General features: G+C 46.4%; 1 protein-coding gene across 1 annotated transcript; it reads left to right on the plus strand.

Moving 5' to 3' along the window:
* Window positions 1-20,926: 20,926 nt before the first annotated feature.
* Window positions 20,927-23,783, plus strand: ZBTB42 (zinc finger and BTB domain containing 42). Its single transcript, XM_050898181.1, is given in 3 exon segments — window positions 20,927-20,976; window positions 22,340-23,068; window positions 23,071-23,783. Coding segments are annotated over 2 exon segments (1,428 nt in total). The 5' UTR covers window positions 20,927-20,976; window positions 22,340-22,353.
* Window positions 23,784-24,103: the final 320 nt, after the last annotated feature.

The following is a 24,103-nucleotide window of genomic DNA, read 5'->3' on the forward strand; positions in this document are numbered from 1 at the left end:
ATCTTTTTTGCTCTAGGCAGGGCCCAAGATTGAATCCTCAATCTGTTACTGACTACGCAGTAGGAGCTTCCTCAAATTGCTGAGTCTACAACGAAAGTGAATGGGAAAGAGGGTAAAACATGTAGGTTGCACAGCATAAAATTAGACTTTTCAAAAATTCCAGTTTTGTTTTCCTCCCAGATTTGTTCCCCACTCAACTTCCTCATCTTCCATTCCCTCCCCACCCATGTTTTCTGCAAAGATCCCTTTCAGAGACTCACCGTGCACTTGTTTTCTTCAGAGCTTGATTTCAGTCTCACTGAAGTCCGTGTCAGTCCCGAAGAAGGACGTGAGAGGATCTCGTCTGAACCCCAGAGGAAGGACACTTTGGCTTCTGGCAGGGCACAAATTATAAAGACAGAACAGATTTTTTTTAGGTGCCACTTGCAATTAGAGGAGCAGACCTGAGTGATGGATAACTCTTGTGCAGGCTTTCCACAGGGGCTGGTTTCACCTAGGTAAGGATTAGCCCCACTAGGAGAGACTGATGGCATCTTGTATGGCCTGGGAGAAGTGCTATACAAGCCACAGGATAGTTTCTTAGCATATCAGTTAAGAGGACGATACGGTTTCCTGTATCATTTCCCACTTTTAGATCTGCTTATACTATATTGCTTATAAAAGTGATTATTGTTCATTACCTTTGGCTTCAAAAATGGCCACCTGCCACTTTGGAGTACAGGACATGTTGAGAATGAAATTTATTTCAGTTCCTTCTCTTTTATCGGCGGCTTTGTGCATGGGCTTCGGGTTTGGGCAAGGAAAGTTTAAACAAAATTCAGATTGTCTAATGCAGAACCAAAGTGTCTTTTTTAGCCTTACAGACCTTTCTAAAATGCAGCATTTCATGTGATCCTTCGAGAGCGTGTGACACCAAAGCCCCTCTCTGAAGTGCCTGGCTGCATTTCTCTTATGCTTTAGACAGAGCAGGCATCAGTGACATTGATACATAATTTAGTCACCACCTTCAGGGTATGTTAAATTAGCAAATTCTCTAATTTGCTAGGAATTCACATAGATGAATTGATGATTAAATAGGTGATTGAACTGAAGAACCCAAATGGAGCAGTTTGTTGCTAATTTAAATGCCGTCTATGTCTAGACCACTCTCCTTGTTACATTCTAATTGATCTAATTATTCCCAAAACCACAATTTTTGTCATTTCTTTTGCATTTAGATCATTCTGTATGATGGCTGGATGTGGGACGAGGGCTGTTCTGGTGTATTCCTACAGCAGACTATTTTAAGCAGCGACTTTGGATAACAGCAGCAGTGACTGGTTACAAAGCTGGAGAGCTTCACATAGACCCAGGGAGAAGATTGTGGGCTACCTGTTTGAACTTTGCCGCTGTAAAACCACATCCACTTTTACGACGTCTTGAGAATGAACACATCTCCAAAGAGGTCTTCTCATTTTCAGTGGAGTTTCAATATTAGTGCTCAGACATTCGATCGAGTTACTGCCATTTGACAAGCTAGCGCTTGTCAGCCCAACTGAGCTGAGCAACTGTTATAACTGTGTGCATGCTTCGTCTCTTGTAAAGGCAGTGGAATGGCACTTCTTGTGGTGGGGAAAGCAAAACTGAAATAGCACACAGTTGCTGTAGGGAGCTATTGTTATTGCTTGTAGGAGCAAGTACTCGCAGAGTTACCACATCTCAGCTGACATGAGGTAGCTTGTTCACTCGCAGTAACTGGATCGTGCATCTGAGCCCTGCAGAGACCTGGGTTTCCCTCACATAATAGTATTATCTTTAATTTATAGTAGCAAGGACATCAGCTATTGGATGAAGGAAAGCTGAATGTTAAAACACATTTCTAGTCTGCTAGAACCTCTATCTTTAATGCCAGAAAAACACCCAGACCGCCTGTAGATATTCTGCGTGGAGAATCCACCATGGTCACTGGTAAGCCGTTGCAGTGGTTCATCATCTGCCCTAAAAACATGCTCTACACATTCAGGCTGAACTGAAAACGTTTCACCTTCCAGCTCCTGGTCCTGTTTTACCTTTGGCTGTTGGATGATCACCAGACGTTACGTACAATCATCGATGGAGCCAGAATGGCTGTAATTACGTTTAACTCTTCTAGACTGCACTGGCAGATACCAACATCCGTGACCAAAGCAGTGTCTTGTTTCCCTCATTTAGAGAGAGAAACTGAGATGAGGGAAAGAAAAATGACTTGCCCAGGGTCGTACACAAAATCAGTGATGGTGCAAGTAGGGGAACTTGGATGGCCTGGTTCAGGGATCGTCTCATCAGGCAGGAACGTTTTAACCAAAGTTCACGCTGTCTTTAGCCTGTCCTTCACTGAATCTAGCTGAATTACCCCTGGCTCAGGTCTGGTGGCTGAGAGAAGAGAATGAGGCTTAAGATGCATAAAAACGCATTTTGTTATCCCTGGTGGCTGCTTTGATTTTTCTCAGCTTTCTGTAGCTGGAGATGTGTCAGTCAGATGCTGTGCCAGATGTTTCCCACAAACTGTCACATAAATGAAATAGCTGGAGCGAGGTAGGAACGTACCCGATTGCCGACCGACTGCCAGCGCCCGCTGACTGCGTTCGGCAAACCATGGTTCTGCTCTCCTTCCCGTCAACCTCAGAAGACCTGCCCATGCAAGAGACCCAGAGCAGGTGGTGGCGGCCACAACGACTGGGTGAAGACAACTTAAGTGGCCACCCTAGACCAGGCTGCCCCTTTCCCTCACTCCCAAACGTTCGGGACCCCTTGGCAGGGGCTGGTTGGTGTTGGACTTGTTCAGTGGCAGTGCTGAAGACCTGGGCAGAAGGGCAGTTGCACAACCGTGGACAAGAAATAGCCCAAAGCTTGTTGGTGTGAATGGTCCCGCTCCAAAAAACCTTCCAACAACTTCCCCAGTAAAATTTCTTTTCCAAATCTGGAGTGCCAGGCGGATATTCCTTCAGATAGGACTAGATCTGGATCTGAGGCTTTATAGGAGGTTTTCAGCGTACAGAGCACTGGATGTTTTCTGTCATGTCAGGCCATCAGAAATTTCTGTCGTGTACTCATTTCTCAAATTAAGTGCATAAAAAGATGGTGCGGGCAGCCAAGTCACACATATCCAGCCGCGTACTGCCAAATCTTTACACACTGCCACTGACCGGTGCAACCAGCAGCCTCCTCCGGAGCTGGTGCACAATATGCAGATGCAGAACATCCCACCTCCCCTGCGTACCACCGGCCAGAGGCTCCCCAGCCTGGCCCCCGATTTCCTGATCCCACCGTGCTACACCGATAGCAGGGAAACAGGTCTTTTCCTTTCCTTGAGACAGTCTTTCCCCTCCCACCCTTGGATCCCCCAATTCTTGTGGATTTCATCCAAGCAATAAACCCTTTTTTAGTGAATTTAGAGATAAAAATTGGTGTAACAGCAGTTCTGTCCTTCCAGTGCTTTGCACATTATTATTCACTGCACCTTCGGATGTGTCTTAGGAAGTTTGTGATTTAGGAAACCAACCATCACCTGAAACAATATCCTACATAAACCCTCTAATTGCATCAGTGATCTCTCCTCTGCACATCACAGACTCCCCTCCCTCTTCTGGTACTTCAGGGGGCTCTTCAGTCTTTTCCAGGTTTTCTATGTTAGTCCTCTGCTCATTTGCTATGATCAATTGCAGATAAATTCATGAGGCATTTGCGGATAACTTTTTCTTTTTTTTTTTACTTATAGCATAATTTTTCACTTATGATTTTCCCAAAACCTGGGAACTAAAATTCTTTTCATGTATGCACAGTATTTTTCTCTGAATAATATTTCTGCATGCAATTAAAAAACCCTGATTCTGTACATTTTATAAATAAAGCCTCTAGACTTATATTTAGATTACAATGATCTCTTGGGCATGAACTGTCTTTCCAGTCTCTATTTATGAAGCGCACAACACAATAGTAACAATAAAAACAATGTCATCTAGTTGCATTCAGACAGTAAAGATCTATTATCAGCTATATCTGGATATCCTCCTTTCATCAGCGGCATGTGAAAAAAAACTTCCATGAAAATTTCTTACTGAAGAAAACCCCTAAATTTCAAAAAAAGAGAAATATTCTTGGGAAATTTCAGTTTTATTTGTTTTGTCATTGTTTTCATTGGAAAACTGGGCACCTTAAATCCCTCACAAAAAGTTCTGTTCAAACAAAACTTAGGGGTTTGTCATGTTGAGGTAAAAAAACCCATAATTTTTGGTTTCAGCCCAAAACTACCAACAACAGAGGACGTTTTTTAGTTAAAAATCAAAAATTCCTCTTGCTATTCTTTTGTTTTTCAGCAAAAACGGCCGAACAACATTTTCTTGCCAACTCTAGCGCAAATAACCTCTCTTCTGGTTTTGACAACTTCCTTGGGATTATGTTGCTCTATTTCAAGTTCTTCCTTGTTTTCTTTCCTCTACCTTAATGCCAGCGTTGGCACCGAAGCTTCCCTTAATGATGACATATGTTCCTCACTCATTCAGAATATGATCTAACTCTTTATATAGAGCATCTGTTTATTTATCTGTGGGACATGTGGCTCGAACATAAACTTGAATGAGCTGTGGGAAAGGCCAATTTTAAATATGAAAATAGACTAACATTGGTGTACTTACAGACACTCGCAGCTCCCTAATTTGATTACTAGTCACAGAAAATGCTTAGACATTCGCATGACAATTAGTATAAACATTATTCTTTCCATTGGAAAAAAATATTATCATAGCTGGACAAACAAACTGACCCAGAACTTGAAAATGAATGTCATTTCAAAATTGCCTTTGAAGGTATAATTCAGTAGTGGTGCTTAATATTCTCAGCTGTCATCGACCATGCAGTAATTAGTTTCAGTTCTAATGAATATTTATTTATATGAACAAGGTATAAGCATTGCAAATATCATATGTATTTGACCACAGTTTATGATGATGATATTGTATGATTGCATGTATATGTTCGTTATTACTACATGAATATTTTATAGATCAGTGTAAAATGTAATTACACCCTATTATGTTTGCTTAATGCAGTGTCAACAGTTTGATCGAGATTAGCATAAGACCAAGTCATTTTCTCAATATGGATCCAAGTTTCTCATCTCTGGTATCAGGATCGAGATTTTGGGGATCATAAATCATAGTAAGGTGCTCAGGGTACCTAACGTTTTCCACAGCTTGAATCGCTTGATTGAAAACTTTTCCTCAACTCAAAGGCAAACATAGGAGAGGGGGGAAAATCATGTTTAGTTTTCTTGAATGTTTAATCCTAGAAGAATCAAAGAGACAGAGCATTTAGTTATTGAGTGTGATGCAAAGATCTGCAGTCCATTTAAAGACATTTATCCATCATTCTTGCTAGTTTCAGGAAGAGTCCTGAATACAAGAAATCTTTGTATTCTGCTGTCAGTAAGAATAAGATATTGTTTCATCGCATGCTAACACCTAAACTCTCTATTACATCAGTTGTTTAAAAATTTCCTATTTGCCTGAAATGTTGGAAGTTCTCTGTAATCACAAATAGCTCCTAAAAATGAAAGATCAGAGAGAAAATAAAGCACTGCTTTCTATTTTTGTTGGTGTTTACTTTGTTCCATTGTTCGCATGTCATACACGAAGCCATTTCAGTTTCCTCCATCAAGACAGTTTCTCTTGCAGTTTCAGTGTCTTTCTCACAAAGCAAGGCGGCAGAGAAAACATGTTTTAAAAATAGGAAAATGTGATTGTGAAACCACAAACTTGTGTTTTGTACAGAGGAGAGGTGAAGATGGTCAGAGAGACCTACTGCACAGAAATCCCTTTAATCTGTTTTGAATTGACAAAGTCTTACTAAAGATGAAACTCTTCACTTTTATACTCATACCAGGCTTGGTATCAGAACCTATGTATATTTGCGCGTGGGAGATGATTTCTCAGTATTATTCAGCTACATAATTTCCCTTTTTTCTTGTTATTCCCCATTTTCAGCACCTTTCATTTGCTAGTACTGCTGCCCCAAATTGTTGATCATTTCTGAAATACTTCTGCTGAGATCCTGAGTCATGAAGATTTCACTTGATTAATCCATCAGTGCTGCAATGCCAAGGCAGCGCTGTGGGACTCCGCTCAGGTCCATTGCTGGCTTGGTCCATTTGGATGTTGCTCAGGGTTTGGGGTTTTTTGTAATGATGATGGGATGGAGAGGAGTGTGAGGTGGGAAAGAAACCCTTTCCATGGACAGGTTCACAGACAACTATTTTTTCTGACTCTGTTAATTGTGAAGCGTGTGCTGACATTTTCTACTAGTTGCTCTTGACAATCTCTGAATGATCTATATGGTTTTACTTAGGACTTGACATTTACTTGCCTTGCCTGTGTGTAAGGCAGAACCTCATGTGTTCTGCAAGGGGCATAGTCCCACCAGCGAAACCTGCCGGTGCTGCTCCCGGTCCCATTCCCCTGAGCACTATGGACCCAGACCACACATGGATTTCACGAGAGGTGGGTGGCAGAGGCATGGGAAGGGCTTCTGAGGTTCAGGGTGCTGACAAACCCTGTGAAGGGAGTCATGTGATGGTCAGAAATCTCTTTTGAGGCCATGAGTGGTGTGCTCTCTTGGAAGAACTGATGGATTTTTGTTGCTTTTAGGAAATGATTTGGTTTGGAAGAGTTCTGGAAACGGAGGCAGGATTTGTCTTTGCCTAAAGTCCTTCTCAGTCATGTTGGCTCATGAGGTTGAGATGGTTCCCAGGTGTTTGGACTGAAACCACCAGCCAAGGTGACGGTATGCACACAGTTTGTCACAACATAATGCGCATAGTGCCTGGCACAGGCTTTGTAACACATTGAGTTCTGGTAAGAGAGTGCTCAGACCCAGTGTCTCTGATATTTCCCTCTAAAAGGCCACCAGCTACCAAAGCCTTGAAAGATGCTTGGCAGAGGGGTGACAAGAGCCACAAGCTTTCCAGGCACTGCTGATTTTGGGGTTGTGTAGCACTCCGTGTTTCATCTCATGTGGGCTGTTTTTCTTGGCGTAACAGGTTGATTTCAGCACTTTGCTACCTTACTTCTATCAGCTGTTCCCATAATCGCTGCATAGCCAGCACCGTTGTAACTTCAGCTGCTAAGCCTTCGGCTCTTCTTGGTTTTCATCTTCCTATCCTTTTGCCTGTTTCAAATCACAAAGGTCCGTCCTCGCGAAGAACAGTCCTTTTCTCATTGCGTTACTGCTTGTTCTGCAGCTGAGTCTTTCCCTGATGCTTCCCTGGTGCTTTGCATCTAAGGCACAACACAAAGACATGCAATGCAATGTGCTCCCTCCTTATTATTATAGATTGATGTTGAAAGGAGTGCTGCATGTAAGATTTTAATCAAGAAACTGCAGCAAGTTTATGAGCAATATATCTCTCTCTTAATTTGGCCAGCAATGAAAATATGGTTGGCAGGAGGAAAAAAGAAAACTCTTTCTCTCTCATCAATGTACTTTCCAACATGAAAAAAAGGATTTTGAATAAAGTGGCAATATGGATGCATTTGAAACTGCGAAATGTGATTCTTAATTGCTCATGATTGTCTCTCCAACAACTGGTAGGTTAACCACGGCAGGCTGACAGCCTGTACTAACTGACAATCAATATTGTTGAAGCGCAGAACCTTTGCCTGCGAGACACAAAAACATTTCATTTTCGAACACTACAGGACATCTGCTTCTGGAGAGAAAAAGTTGCTTCTTCTCGGCAATATGCACCGACTTGTAACTTATTTTTTTCTCCTTGCTCGGAGGAAACAAAAGTCTTCTTTATACCATATCCTTTCCACTAATCTGGCAGCTATCCAGTGTGGGTTTAAACAGATGTTCTGGAAAAAAATATGGCATATACAAATGAGATGGAATCCAGCAACTCAGTCATGGATTATTACAGATATAAAATACGAAGGGCTAAATTCTTCCCAGATACACATTCTGTATAATATTTGGCACTAGATGTAAGAACAGCACACAAATAAATCATTAATACCCTCATTATAATAATTATTATATATTTAGCACAAAGACCCCAGGCTGGCTCAAACCCTTCGCATTAAATACTGTACAGATGCACATTCAGGCTGAGGAGTTTATTCAAATGGCTGCATGCACCAAAGACTTAGATATGTAAGTAACTTTACTTGTGCATGTTTACAGGATTAAGCCCCACATGTGATTATATTATTGGCAACAACGGGCATTTCTTACTTTCCATGCTGCAGCCTTTGAATAAATCACACAATAATGAACGATTTGATGTTAAAAGGAAAGAATCTGAGTCTTGCTGTGTGTAAGTCTACTAAGCCTTAGGGCTGCCACAGGGTTAGAAGCTCAGTGGTAGAAATCATATGGATACACACTTCATAAATATATATTACATACAAGGCAATGAAACTGATAAAATTATCTTTTTAAATGCTGAAAAGTGTCATACGGTCTCCTGATGTGAAGGGCAACCACCTAAGCCCTGAGCTCTGGTAACACTGCCGGGATGACCTGTAAAAGCAGCTGGGAAGGAGAGCTTGTACCACACCATGGGCCAGCCGCGAGGTGGGAAGGAGGGATGCCGGCAACTTTGGGAAACGCGCAAACAAAGAAATTGGTTTCAGCTTTTACTGATATCATAGAGAGAATATGGTCTGATGGACAGAATAATATCTAAGAGCAAGTGTACCTGCATGGTTCATGGAGACCCTGGTCTTCCCACACTTCTGGTCGAATCCTTGTCTCTCGTATTCAGCCTGAGCTCCTGGTGGCTGGGAGTGTGCCTACCATAACCTGCTTTTCTCCAAAGCTTTTATTTTTAACTTTTCCCATTTTTCCCCCTCCCTCACCTTATTTAATCTGAATTTGAAATTAATTTGCTTCAGGCAACTCTGGTGTCCTTTCAACTAAATGTGTGCTCCCAAAAAACAACCCCCCTTTTGAATAGCCCTGAGAATGTATAGCAACAAAGCCCAATACTTACGGAAATAAACTAAAAAAATCACTTTTTTGAGCATTCATAAAGGACGTTTGATTACTTGATATATATTTCTGTTTCCTATTGTTGTTATTGCTGAACAAAATAAAATGAAAGATGTTGGGGAGATGCCAGGGTGAGGAGTGGGAGGGATTCATTTGTCCCCATTTTCCCAACTGCTTTTCTTTTCAGACTTTAACTTCTCATCACTTCATCAACTTCGGAAAAGTTACAGGGAAATGAAAGTACAGCAAACTCTAGCTTTTCTACCCCCGTACTTTTTGAAACGAGAGTTCACTTGATGAGTTGCAATGGAGGAATAATGAGAAAATGTAAATGGGGAAGACAAAGAACTGGGCAGGTTTCTTTTTTCCCCTGGAGCCAAGGTGAAACACTAAACATCAGAAATTTGTGAAATCCAAGGATATCAGCAAATCGCCATCTAAGAAATAGCCCAAACACAACAGGAAAAGCTGCTGCATTTGAAATGCCATGAAAGAAAAGCAACCTGCACTTTTCTTTCCAGAAGCGTGACAAGCCTGTTCTTTCCTTTCCCCACTGCTGCCTGTTGCTGCTACGCGTATTTTTTGCCCGACTGCTGCAAAGGGCTGGGCTCACCCCGAGAGCAGCGCTGCTCGCCGCCGGTGCCCTGTGCCGGGGCAGACGTTCCGGCACTGGGAAAGCAGAGGGGCCAGCACTGCCCGTGCCAGCCGCATCGCTGCACGCACCCTCCTCGATACACAAAACCGCACAGGCCCACCCAGCACCACGCGTACTTTATGCCTCTGCAGAAATGCTGGTGAACAGCCACACAGAGGTGGTTTCATTACATACTCTTGAGCAATTTTAACAATTTTAACTATGGAGGAAAGAGCTGAATTGAACATGCGGGCTGACTGCTGCAAACTGCCTGGTTCTGGTTACAAGCTCAAGAAACCGAGTGAAATAAAGCGCAAAGCTTAGTGTATCCTCTCTAAGCCAGTGAGCAAGTCAGGCTTAGTGGGTTATTTGATGATATTTGACTCTCCTTCTATATGAATAACATCTGCAAATAGGCTGAGTCTCTTTGGAATTGTTTTTGGTTTAAAAGAATTTGTTATTTAAAGCATTTCAATCAGTCACTCCCTGGCTTGCTGTTTTGGCTGGTCACAATGTCACGTTTGAGCCTTCCCATCCCCTGCCTCAAGAAACATCATTCTCATAATAATCAGGTGTTCGTTATAGAAGCCTCCAAAGACAACAGGAGAGAGCCCTGATACTATAAGCCTACTGCTGGGGGTTAGAAATGAGGATGATGCTAAAGCAGGGAAAGAAGACAAAATTAAATGAAGAAAAAGATCCAATTTCCAAAACTCTGCTGGCTACGTTTAGATTTCTCAGCAGCAGCCAGCTCAGTGTTAGGCTAGTTCACGCATGCATCCTGCCCCGCGTCGGTGCATCCACCCGGCTGCTGTGGCAAGGCCAGTGATACCGGCAGCTTTAAGCATCCCAGCCATCCCAAAGGCTCTTCCTGAATAATGATGTCTGGTCTTTCTAGGAAAGAGCTCAGGCAGAACTGTTTGCCTTTTTCACACCAGTCAAGTCACAGGAAGGAATTAGGAGGACGATGCTAGAAAAATCGGTGGCCACCACACCTACCTCCATCATCTCCACCATACGTCTAAGAGGGCTTCTGCAACTGCCACCAGTAGCAGAGTGAAAGCAAGCTTTCTTCCATATCTTGAGATAATAATATAAAAAAGGCCATCCTGGGGCAGACCAAAGGTACACCTAGTCTAGTGTCTTCTCTCCAACAAAGAACAGCAGTGATATGGAGGGATGAATGTAACAGGGTGAGCAATCAGTATGCTTCCCCAGAATATTCTTCACACTGTCAACACTGTGTGGCTTTCTAAGCCAAAACCAGTGCATTGCGTTTAACACCTTCTGGTGAATTTATTGACCATGGAATTTTCTCATGGTCCTCCAAACCCATGCAGTCTTGGCACCCTGAAGGTGCCAAGCAGGAGATCCACACCTTAACTACAATCCCATAAAGAATCACCTCCTTTAATTCATCCTGAACCTGCTGTCTTGCCAAGTTTATCTGCTGTCCCTGGTTCTTATCCTGGAAGAAAGAGGGAAGGACTGATCTCCCCATACTGATCCGAACCTGCAGGCTCCTGCCATCCCTCCCTGAGTCGCCTGGCACTGAGGCTGCAAGAGCCGTCCCTCTGCAACCACTCTGAGGCTACGCGGGCCTGTGAGTCGACACCCCACCAGCCTGGACAGCAAGTTTGGGATAAGGAATGGTCTCGGACAGAAGCTCAAAGACAGTCTCCTGTCTGGTAGGATCTTAAGCCTCACCCAGGCAGCGTGGCTTAATTCATCAGCGCCTGCAAGGAGTTCAGGTACACCAGTGTGAGGCACCGCACAAGTGCTAGCAGCGTGGCAGCAGATGGATCAGCCTGTACCCCAGCCCCTGTATGTGTTTAGACAGACAGCAATGTTTTGCAATCATAATTTTTCCACAATTTGCCCAACCTTACTTCCTCTTTCCTTCCAGACTTTAAGGTAAGCAACCTTAAAAGCAGCTCCAGAAGTGGGCAGAGGCTAAAGAAGAAAGTCCCAGAAAAGACATCTGGGCAGGGAGAGGTGGGAGGGAGGCACATGCCCGTACGCACCGTCACCAGCCTGCCTGAAAAGAGAACTAATATCATTTGTGTGGGATTTTCCTCCCCCTCCCGCAGATCAAAAGGACAGCAGCAATGCAATCTGCTGTTTGTGTAGGAAATGTGTCAGAAGAGGGAAGGAGGGGATACACATGGGAACATCTGCTCTAAGAAGCCACTTGAAAATTAACCATTTAGGTCCTGATCCAGGGAGCACCTGCCTAGCGTTAAGCCTCAGTGACACTGGGGCTGTGCACATTCACGGCATCTTCTGCAAAGTCCTGGAGGAGGATGAGGGTGATGAGCAATTCTTCCTCCAGCTTCCTCGGACTGGGCTTATCTAGGCAGACTGGAGCCCTTCCTGGTGCTGCTGGGCAGGTACACGCAAGGGTCACTCCAATGGCTGTGCTGAAGATGTGGGAAGAGTCCTGCATGGCCAGGGTCACTCTTCTCCATCCAGGCACACCTGGACAAGTGCAAGATTTGCAACTTGGCTCCCTGAGTCACTGGTGCCAAGAGCAGGGCATGGGGGAGATGGGACTTTTTATCTCATTTGTCTATCGGGCTTTAAGCACCTAAAACCTCCCTTCTCCTGCTCTGCTCGTTGCTCTCTCCTTCTTTCTGCATCAGCTGGACCTGGCAGCCCACAGCTGAAGAACCCACTGCAGAAAGTTAAAGGTGGGGGCAGCACATCCTGGGTTTTCTCTTCTGTCTGTGACTATTACAGGTGCCCTGGTCACTCACAGCCACACCTTGTGCCCTTTGCACGAAAACTTGTCGCCAGAATAAAGTATTTGCTGACCTGGCTTTGTAACACTGCCGCACATGAAGTACAGTGGAGAAAAAGGGGAAAAAAAAAAAAAAAAAAAGAAAAAAGGTTGCATTCTTTCTTCCTTCTGCATATAAAATTAAAAATCTCACATTGTCACACTGCAACGGAGTCGAGCACAAAAGGGAAAAAACAGCCCCGTGTTGTTCTAGGCCAGGCGCCAAAACAACTTGTGCGAGTTTGTGCTGGCAGTGGCGTTCTCCGGCAGAGGGTCCACGCTCAGCCGCGGCAGAGTCGTAACCACCGACCCTGCCTCCCAGGTCACTGAGTCACCTTCCTGTGAGCCCCTCGCCACCCTGAACCTCCCACGCACTTAGGCAAAGGGGTGGTGTGTGTGTTTAAATTTATTTGGTGCGTCCTGTAAAATGCATCCCATGATTGTCATTTACTACCCGGGGTGGCATACGAAAGACTGCAGTCTCTGTGAAAACATCAACCTTAACCCGGTTTTGGACGCGGTCCAACAAATCTTTTACCCACAGAAATACTTGTACACAAGTATTTAAGTCAACAGGATTCCTTGCATGAGTAACGGATTGTGGGATTTAGCCTTTACCCATCTTATTTTTCCAGTAAATAAAATGTACCTTTTTTCAGCCTCTCTAGAGAACTTCACCATTTTTATCCTTTCGCTGCTCTTCAGGTTTTGCCTATTTCCCCAGAGTTCCCTGTCACTTCAAACACCGTTTAACTTGCAATTTCTTTCTTTCCAATCTCTCCTCTATATAAATCTCTCTACATTTGCCCACCTTACCTGTAGACATGCGTTAAATCGGCAATCTGATCTCCTAGTTAGGAGAGAGATATTATTTGGATTTCAGTTTCTGCATCAGAGAGGGTCTTCTCAGTATTGATTCTACATCAAATGCAGCGCTGGAAGAGCTGGGAGAGTTCAGGTGTAACTCCCAATAACCAAACAAACCCCCAAAATTCTAGGGTTTTTTTATCATAACTGATCTTAAAAGGACCTCTGCTTTCCTTTTCTTTCCCTGCCTTCTTAGAAGTCTGGTCTAAATGCATGTAGTCACAAATCCTCCCCCATATTCATCCCTAAGATGCAGCAGAGAGCCTGAGAGTATCCCAATTACAAAGGTGTAGTCTGAACGTTGCTCTGGACTTGAGCTGGAGGCCATCTCTGCTTCACTCTGCTGAAAATAAGTACTCAGCCTTTTGTACTATGGAATTAAAGGCAGAAATGAGCAGCAGCACATCACTTTGTGTATGCTGCTGGCTACGCAAACTAAGGTCCTACAGTCACCCCAGCCAAATGGACCATCTAGGCACATCCTCAAGTCTGGGTCTTGAAGGTCAGCCAAACTAAGGGAGATGTAAAAACCATAGGGTTTTGGCCCACTGCTACTTCTTCTGCAACTCTTCTAGTCTGTTTAGTTTTACTTTTAGTTTAGTCCATTTTTTGTTTTCTGCAACGGAACATTTCACCATCATGCCAACTTCTGCAAAACCCTTTTGTATACCGAATGGCAAATATTGTCACCAGCACCATTTCCATGACAGTGGTCCATTCATCCCATCCTGCTTTGACCAGATGACATCCTACCAGCAATGCCTGCAGGTCCCTGGCAGGTGATTACCATTCCAGGTTGTTTCCTTTCACTTATTAACTGTTACAGGCTGACCTCCAGTCAAGCACAGTGCTGAGCGTCTTTTGGAAGCCTTTTTTCCAAATGCTCTTTAATAAAGTGTCACTGGGTTCGCCAGACAAGACTGACACTTTGCAAAAGCATCAGGAGTATGTCTTAATAAGCTGGCATTGTTTCCCAAGGTTTTGCGCATTTTCTGACATCTCTGCCATCCCATTTTGTTTCCGAGAGCAAACTACTAAAAACCTTCTCCTCCATGAGTGCAGGTGGAGCTCAGGCGCTTCACTGTGTTGCAGGAGGAACTCGGTAATGTAATAGCCTGGATCTCAAACTGCAGCCTGAACCCGTGATGCTGTGAAGTCTGTCACTTTGTTGCATGGTGAAGCCATGATGCAGGAGCAGCGTTCAGTACACAAGTGTGAGCTCTGAAATCAAAACTCTTCCACAGGCAGAGGAGTCTACCTGCAGCTAAATTCAAACCTAATGCCCGTGTTTCAGGGAGTCCCTTCCCCCTCACCTTCACCCAGCCGGGCAACCAGCTTTAAGTATCCAACTCTGCAACCATATTCTGAAGCTTAATGTTATTCACATATTTCAGTGATTCATTAAAACAGGACTTACACTGAGAGTCTAATTAAGACCAAAGTTCCACATTCATCTCCAGAGCAGTAAAAAGCAAGTTATGTAAACTCGCAGCAAGAAGTACTTCTTTTACCAGAAGAGCAAGATAAAAGCATAAAACACATCCATAGGCAAAACAGTAAAGGAGGGGAGCGAAGGTTTTGGCAGACAGTACATAAGAGAAGGAAGTCTAGAAAGATATTTTTATTTGCATTTCTTACATGACATTCTCTGGACTTCCCCTCCACCTGGAATACATCAGAGGGAAGTGGAGCGACCAGTGTGATGGCTACTTTACAGCCCTGAGACAACAGCAGCTCTTTTTGACTACAAAAATGGTCTGTCTTGCCCTCCCCATCCCCAGCCTCCCATTCCTCTCTCCATCCCTGGTGGCTGGACTGCTCTCAGAGGCGCGGGTTTGGCATCCGGGCTCCCAAAGGAGTCAAGCAGAGGCTGGGAGCACACCAAGCCCAGCTTCTCTCTGCACAGAGCTCCCAGACTCACCCCAAAATCCTTCCTATCCAGTGCTGCTTCTCTCCAAATCCTCATCCCAGCTCCTCTGACTAGACTGAAGGGAACGACACCAAAGAAAGGTTGAGGCATGGCGAAGAGTAAGACAGACACCCATGCTGAAGGGGCCTAATATGACAGCACAAAAAGGATGCAGGGGTGAGGGAAGAAGAAAGCGTCCAGGGAGAGTAGGGAATGGGGTTAGAAGATGATGCCAGTGTGAGCACTCCAAATTACAGAGGGTCTTGGAGGTGGGAGCAAGGAGCTTGGTTTTGATTCAGTACCTGACAAAAGGATAAAGAAATAGCAGAGGTGATTACTGCACCTATCTGGATGGGTTCGAGAGGGCAAAAGTGGGCATCACTAAGGCCAACAACAAAAAGATTTTAGCAATGATGGTGTGAACTGTGTCGCACATGAAGGTTTTAGTATGGGGAATGGAGAAAAGTGAGATGTTTGGGATTTTATTATTTTAACTGGCATCTGGGATGCTTATGCTTGTTTATATTTGCTCAGGCTGGGTTGATTTAGAAACCCCGTGGAAAAGCAAAAATCAAGAGAAGACCGAGACTATATGCCACACGTGGGAAAAGATAGAGTCTTTTATGCCCTGAGATTGCAGATTTATCTAATGACGACCACAACATTTGTTCTAAGAATATGTTCAACCCCACAAGTCCCAAGAGAGGATCCTGCTTAAGAGACCTTGTACAGACAGTGGGATAGGTATGCCAACTCTCTGCCTTACAAAGCTCAGGGTAATAGTTGGAGGTAAAATTGATTTATCCTGGGACAAAACATTTTCTGAGGAACTGCTGCTGAACTGGCACCAGAACATTGCTAGTACGAAGCCCTTTATTCTAGGTTATATTTTTGCTTAGCAAGTATTTCCATTGTGAGATTTCCCAGACCTAATCTAGCAAAACACTTCTGCAGTATTTAGCCCTCTTTTCTTCTGGGAGTTACTAAAATAAAGTGCATTGTTAACACGGTGTATTATTTGCTTACAAATAGAGCAAGGCCAGTTAAGAACCTCTCCTTTAATAAGAAATTAGTAACTCTGCACTGGACCCTACCAGTGCTGCTCAGCTTATCTGAGAATACATCGGCTTCAGATTTAAAGACTTTTGTCTGGGCCTGATAAATCTTATGCCTGGTCCCAAAGCAGACACCAATTTTGTCTCTTACTGTCCACTGGTATTTATGGCCTTTCACTGTCATTCTCTATATATCCTGCTACAAACTTCTATACACCTGTTAATTTATAACGTGGGCTCTCAGATTTCCTTCCTGGGGATGGATAAATAAATAAAACAAATATTGAAAAGGAAATAACATATTTAATGGTATTAGATTTTTTAAAGTAAATGTATATTATATTCTGAATGTGCCAAAGAAAACCCAAGCAACATTAAAATATGGCTGCCAGGGTGATTAGCAAGGGTGAAAGAGGGAAAAAACCCCTCTCAGAGAGGAGAGTGTGCCTTATCAATGCCATGCAAATTTCCTTCACTACTGCAAACCAAGAAGTGGGCTCTCTTTATGGAAAAAAACAATGGATTTTTAAAGGCTGAAAAAGTACCTTCATTTACCATTTCTAGAAATCCAGAACATGGCAGATTGTAACAAAAACAACCAGAAGTTGAGGGTTAGGCAAGCTGAGTGAAACTATAGAAGATGAATAACTGAGAGGAAGCTGTCTCCCAGCCGCTGACAAGGGAGCTGAAGTACAGGTGTGATATTAAATGCCTGGCTGGTTCGGATGAGGATGTTGCAAGCTCTTGCTGCGGAGTCAAACGTGACCTGTGCCAGCGGTACCTCTGCAGAGTCCTTTGCGCTCTCAGTGCATGTCGCTAGATTGGTGTATCCTTATTGATAGCCATGTTATAGCAAATACAACAAGTTAATATGTAATTTATATATGCAGCTTAGTGCTATGAGCCTATCCATTTGGTAGGATGATTTGACAATGGCCCTAGCTGCTACAATATATACTCACAAATACTCCAGCACACAGAGGGTCTTGTTATCAGGGAGAAATCAGCAGGACAGCCATAAAACAAATACGACTCACATAAGCACACTGCTGAGGAGACTGTCTGCAATATATGCTCTGATTAATGTCTGGAATGGCAATAGTGCAAGTTAATGCTGCCTTGAGTCTTAGATGACGTGCTCGAAAAGATCTTTGGGAAGGTCATGCCCACTTTTATGACTTGACTGCAAACTGAGTAACCCCCCGAAAGCTGACCTTGGATTTGACTGCAAGGTAAGTGCTGGAGTAGATTGCTAATTGGGGAAGATCCGTGGACGCCAATGGCAGCTCCTTCTCTCACCACCACGGGGCTCAGCATCCTTTGGGGTTAAATTCCTCCCTGTTTCACAGGAGGGAATGAAGCATTCAGTCCTAATGCCCGCTGTCATCTGCATGGGATAAATCAACCTTTGGAAAAGTTTGGAAGAACTGCAAATAAACCTCGCTATGACCAATGCACTTAAAATACCTTCAATCCTGCAAGTATCAAACAATCTCAGGCCCCGACTCTCCCTCTGAAATGCAACTGCACTACCACAGAGAAGATGCTCTACAAAAAAAAAAAAGAACATAAAAGCACTGAAATCATGTAGAAACAAACACAAAGAGGCTTCTGCCCAATGCGGTGAGAGAGAAAATAATTAAATCACATGAAAAACCTGTTGCTACCACTTCTGCATTTGGCCAACAAAGAGGGCTAGAGAGGCCCTGCTCGGTAAATATATACTCCTGTTGGATCAAAGGGCTAAGAATGGAAGTAAGTCCTCAAGCTTTATGGACCTGATCCAGTTGGTTTTTCTACTAATTTTTGTGGGCTTTGGCTGGCATCCAGGCAGCATAAACAACCAGGAGCGGGGCTAGCCTTGCTTGGCAAGTGAAAGCCCTGCCAGCACCGCTGATTTTTACTCTCTCTACCCTAAACCTAGGCTTTCTGCTCAACTCTAGAAGGCTCCATAAACAGCAAAAGGCTCGCTGGCACCCAGGAGGGTTTCAGCTGGACCCAGGAATGCACACAGCTGCACAAGGATGCCTAACATGGTGGCTCCCGACATCTACCATCAGTCCTCGTTCACGTTCAGCCGTCCTCATGTTCGGTGGCGCAATGGTCGTGATCTCCCCCGAGCACGGATGCCGGTCGGAGAATTACGTATCGGCCGAGCAGCTGCTGCCTGGCTCCGCTCCCTCGAGGAAGGACTGAAAACGGAGCCTCTTCTGGGCTTGGTGGTAGGGGAGCCTTCAGCCTGCAAAGGGCTCAGGGGCCAGGGAGATGAAAGCAGATGGTTTGCTTACCATGTCATGCTTTCACGAGGGCCTTCAGAAACACAGGAGCTCTCGGAATAAAGTTTCTGGGGCAGTTCTTCCTGTTGCCTTGCCTCCAGTAATGACTTCGGGCTTGTTTACATTAGAGAGTTGTACTACCAGTATTTTATACAACTGTGGTTAAATCAGTACAACACCTGTATTGTATCTATCGTTGCCTTGGTGTGAAGGTGAGTATAGTATTTCTGAGTCCTGAAAAAGCAAGCCAACAACATGCAAAATGTATACCTGATGTTGCATTTTCTGACATTTCAAACTCAGTAATGACCACAGACTTACTGTGAAATTGTAATTGGTTTACTAAAAATAAGACACTGCTAGATTGTAGACAATTATTTCTAGCTTACAGCACCCAAACAGGAATTAAAACCTTGGGGTTTTTTTAATCTTATTTTTTCTCCCCTTATTGAGGAGAGGGGAAAAATGAACAAGGAATTACACAAAATAAGGGATTTCTGCCAAGCAGCATAATTCATACGAATACAAGAGACTGCCTAACATTTCCAGTGTACAAAGACAGCGAAACTCTGCAAGTCGACAAATCCACAGAGTAACTTAATGGAAACTGCACTTGCACTTTGGGGAAGAAATTGCTCCACTTTTGGTAGAGCCTGTATAATCAGGCTGCGACTGCGGGATAATACCATCTTTAAAAGGACAGAGAGCTGCCGTTCCCTGATCGTCTCTGCCATCATGGACAAACAGATAAAGCTCTCAGCTTTACTGAACGGTGACAGATTTAACCCCAGGACCTTTAACTCTTTCGCTGGAGCTGGGCACTTCCACATTCTGGGCTGGAATTTCCCTAATTTGAACGGTATGGATGATGGTATTACCAAATACCTGAGAAGAGCTTTTTGATGATGCAGTCATTAATGCTCAAAACCTACCCAAATATCCTGGCATTCGCTGCCAATGGAGTTAAATAGTTGAGGTCCGTGAGAGAAAAGTGGTGTTGGCAACGTACACCCTGATTTCCGTGACAAAGAGCCTAAAGATAAAATATCAAAGAACGGGATTAAATTAGTAACAAATATACCAATCAATAAGCCTGATGTTTTAAGGCGCTAATGCTTCCATTGTGCATTGGAAAAGACATACATTTAAAAAAAAAAAAAGTTGCTGTCCTGTGGGTATGATAATCTAGACAAGGCAACCTAGAGGAAGGAAGAGAAAGGAGTTTCCCTGTGTTACTTCTTGGAGGCTAAAGCACAGGCTAGAGACTCCAACTGGCACCACACAGTGTGTTTGCAGGGGAGCTCTGAAGTGACACCAGCCCTCCGCCCCCCCCCCCCCCCCCCCCCCCCCCCAAACCTAACAGCACTCTCAAACTCATCCCTTTTTCTTTCCAAGGGCAGCAAAACCCTAAACATCAACCTCGACCCGGAGCCTCAATCCATCGCTTCATGTCCGCGGCCACCTCTGCCTCCCTCCCAGCGCTGTTGCAGCCCGGAGGCTCCCGGGACAACCCACGGCAGCGACATTCCGCCCCCCCGCCGGCCCCGCTCCGGCTTCCAGCGGGGCGAGGGAGGCACCCGGGGCTCCGGCAGCCGGAGTTTTGCGGCGGATTTCGGCGGCTGCCGGGTCTGACCCCGGGCGCTGCGGTGGGAACCGCGGCCGAGCCCTGGCCCCGCCCGCCGGCCCCGCGCTTCTACGCTCTCTCCCTCTGAAGGCGCTCACTTTTGATGGGATTACAGCTAATTAAAATTTAAAATTCAAATCAACTATCGAAAAGGTCATCTTGAAAAATCCGTAGGCATCTGGTATTTATCAGCTGACGCGCAACTAAAGATAAATCCGGGGGAGCGCCTCGCCTCTCGCCCCCATCCCCGCCGCGGGGCAGGCGCCGCGCAAGTCCCGCTGCCGCGCTCCTTCCTTCGTTCCTTCCTTCCCTCCCTCCGTGCCCCCCCCCCCGGCCCTTCGCGGAGGCGGCCCTGCTCCCCGCCGGGCAGCCCACCCCGCCACCCTCCGCGGCACGTCGGGCTGCAGCGGGCGGGCGCGCCCTCTCCGCGGCGGCGCAGCGGAGTTGGGAGCGGGACGGCCGCGCTGCCAATGCAGCGGCCGGGAGGGGAGGAGGAGGAGGAGGAGGAGGAAGGGGAGGAGGAGGAGAGGAGGAGGAGGAGGAGAGGGGGGGGAAGGGCACAGCCGGCAGCGCACACCGGCCGCCGCCGGCGGGGCTGGCCGGGGCGGCGGGGGCTATTGTGTGCACCAGACGGGGACACACACACACGCACACTCACACACACTCACACTCACACACACCCGCGGCTCGGAGGGAAAGTATCGCGAGAGCGGCCGGCTAACAACCTGCTCCACAACACCGCCGCGCCGCCGGCCCCGCGCCGCACCCGCGGAGCGCCGCGCACCACCGCGCACATGCGGACGCCGAGCCCCGCCGTCGCACGCCGGTAAGTACGCGGTGAGCCGGCCGGGAGGGTGAACCCCCCCCCCCCGCCCCCTCCCGCAAGGGGAAAGTCCTCCCTGCAAAGTTGGGGAGCGCGGCTGCAAAAGGGGGGGGGCTCCGAAGAGCGGCTCCGCGGTGCCCCCCCCCCCCCCCGCGCTGCGCGGAGCCGGGCGCCGGCGAAGGTCACCGCGGCGGGCTGCGGGGAGCAACTTTGCGGTGGGAGGTGGGGTCCGGGGTGGGGGGGAGTATGTAGGGGGGGCGGGCTCGGGGCAAGTTTGTGGGATTTAATCGCGGGCTATAAATGGGGCTGCTGGAACTTTAAAAGGCAGCAAGCTGTGGTTGGCTGGTAGCGAGATTTGGAGTAACATATGGCATTAAAAGGCGCACAGCTGGAGGTAGCATTTCCATCGCAGTGAAGTCAGAGCAGCTGACTCTCCAGCTTGCGGTGTAATTAGCAAACCGAGCACTCCTCCTTCCCTCCCTCCCTCCCTCCCGCCTGCCTCTCTCTTCCCCCCCCCCCCCCCTCCCGCCGCGCCTCGCTCGCACTCGCGCACGCACCCGCGCTCCCTCCTGCCCGCCCGGCTCCGCGCCCGCGGCCGGCTCCGCCGCGCCCCGCGGGAAGGTAAGCGCCCGGCCGCGGCAGGTGTAGCCGGCTGCAGCCTCAGCCCTGCCCTCTCGCTGTCCTTACGCCGCTTATTCTCCTGCTTGGCTTTTAATAACTTCAAGGGAAACTTTTTCCCTTTATTCCCTCCCCCCCCCCCCCCGCCCCTTTCCGCATGCGGGTGCTGGGGCCGGGGCCGCTTCCCCCGCCCGCCCTCCCCGCCCTGCTCCCTCCCTGCAAAAACGCCGCTTCCCCAGCACCAGCCGCGACTGTTTTGTTGTGATTCGGTGCATAACGACTGAGGATAAAGTTTAAATGTGCGTGTGTGTATGTGCGTGACGTGGGTAATATGCTTTATTAAAAGATGCCCCGAGTTAGCATTGCTGGGAAGACAGCCTGGGAGTTTATGCTTTTATTTGTGTGTGTGTGTGTGCTTTCCTTCTCTTAATTTTATTAGTGCTTACTGGGAGAAACAAAGGTTGGAGGGGCTGCCGCTTTACTAGCTTTTGTTTACTTACAATCAAGTTTTTCCTGTTCAGAGCAGGTGCGAAAGGATGAGAAGCATGTTGTGTTGGGTTTTTTTCTCTCCCCCCCTCCTTCCCCCCCCCCCCCCCCCCCCCAATAAAACTATTACAGACAATTAACAGTAAACGTTATCTCCAAGGCTGTTTCTTTGGCTTGTGTTACCAAAAAGCCGATCTGTTTGTTACAGCTGCTAGGAGGCTTTAGTTTACAGTAGCATTCAAGTTTTTCCTGTTTTGAACAGGTTATGAAGGAAGAATGGAGTTTCCAGACCATAGCCGCCAGTTGCTGCAGTGTCTGAGTCAGCAGCGTCACCAGGGCTTCCTGTGTGACTGTACTGTTTTAGTTGGAGAAGCTCAATTCAGAGCTCACAGAGCCGTTCTTGCCTCTTGCAGTATGTACTTCCATCTTTTCTACAGGGACCAGTTAGACAAAAGGGATATTGTGCATCTGAACAGTGACATTGTCACAGCCCCTGCCTTCAGCCTGCTGCTCGAATTCATGTACGAGGGAAAGCTGGAATTCAACAGTCTCCCGGTCGAAGATGTGCTGGCTGCGGCTAGCTACCTTCACATGTATGACATTGTGAAAGTCTGCAAGGGCAAGTTGAAAGATAAAGAATTATGTTCGGAAGAGAAGATTAATGATGAGGCGGCTAGTTTGGAGAAAGCGGAGCATTTTCTAGACGCCGGAGTGCCCCTGGTCCACGAGTTTGACCCAGGAAACAAACAAAAATTCAGCGTTGCAGAATACGAGAGAGCAGCAGGCAAAGAAAAGGTCAGCAGTCACCCCGCCTGGTCCTCTGATCATATAAGTGTCAGCTCTGTGCCGACAGAGGCAGAACCGTGCGCTGCAGCAGCTGGAAAAACAAAGGCTAATGTCAATAGTTCCACAGGACCTTTGTCCCAAAGGTCTGTTAACCATCCCCTGGCTTCGAGTGATGTGGACTGCGCGCTGGATTTGTCTTTCAAGCCGTGCCGGGGAGAGATTCCTTACACCCCTCCTATGTCTTTGGACAGCTGGCTTCCGACAGCCAGCAGCAGGGTACCGAGCCACTTGTTAAAGATGAACAAGACTTGCTGTCAGATCAGGAGGACGGCGAAGCCAGGAGTCCGGAGAGTCAGCATTTTGGGAATTCAGCCAAAAGCCTAGTGACAGGGTTAGGACACATGTTCACGGGGAATGGCAGCTCTCATGCCCGAGAGGAGGATATAGATCAAGAGCGAGACGATAGCGAGGACGACATGGATTCGTCGGATATCTCCTCCTCGGGTGTCCTCGTGCCTCCCGGGCATATCTGCATTTGCCCCCTCTGTAGCAAGGTGTTCCCAAGCCCGCACATCCTTCAGCTGCACCTGAGCTCTCATTTCCGTGACAAGGACGGCTCCCGGACCCGCCTGTCCCCCGACGGGTCGGTCCCCACTTGTACCCTCTGCGGAAAGACTTTTTCTTGCATGTACACGTTAAAGAGGCACGAGAGGACTCACTCGGGGGAGAAGCCCTACACCTGCGGCCAGTGCGGAAAGAGCTTCCAGTATTCCCACAACCTCAGCCGCCACGCGGTGGTGCACACCAGGGAGAAACCCCACGGGTGCAAGTGGTGCGAGAGACGGTTCACGCAGTCTGGGGATTTGTACAGACATATCCGCAAATTTCATTGTGGCCTTGTAAAGTCCTTGGTTGTTTGAGACGCGTGATTTTTTTTTTTTTTTTTTTTAATTTCCCACCCCTCCTCGCCCTTTCGAAACAAAACAGGAAAAAAAGGCAGCATCTGAATTTTAATATTTTTTTTCTTTCCTTCTTCCTTTATTTTATTTTGGTGATATTCACTTCAGGTATATGATCTTTAAAAGATGCAGAGGTATACACTCCAGAGGCCTTTTAATGCAATCCTTCCACCTCTCCATCTCCCCCCTTCCCAGCACTGTCCTTTAGGTCTTCTCTTGCGCACCCATGGTACATTATTAATGTGAAATGATCTAAGTAATTCTGCAATGATTTAGCATCT

Source organism: Gymnogyps californianus, chromosome 5 (genome assembly GCF_018139145.2).
Source record: "Gymnogyps californianus isolate 813 chromosome 5, ASM1813914v2, whole genome shotgun sequence".
Taxonomy (NCBI): domain Eukaryota; kingdom Metazoa; phylum Chordata; class Aves; order Accipitriformes; family Cathartidae; genus Gymnogyps; species Gymnogyps californianus.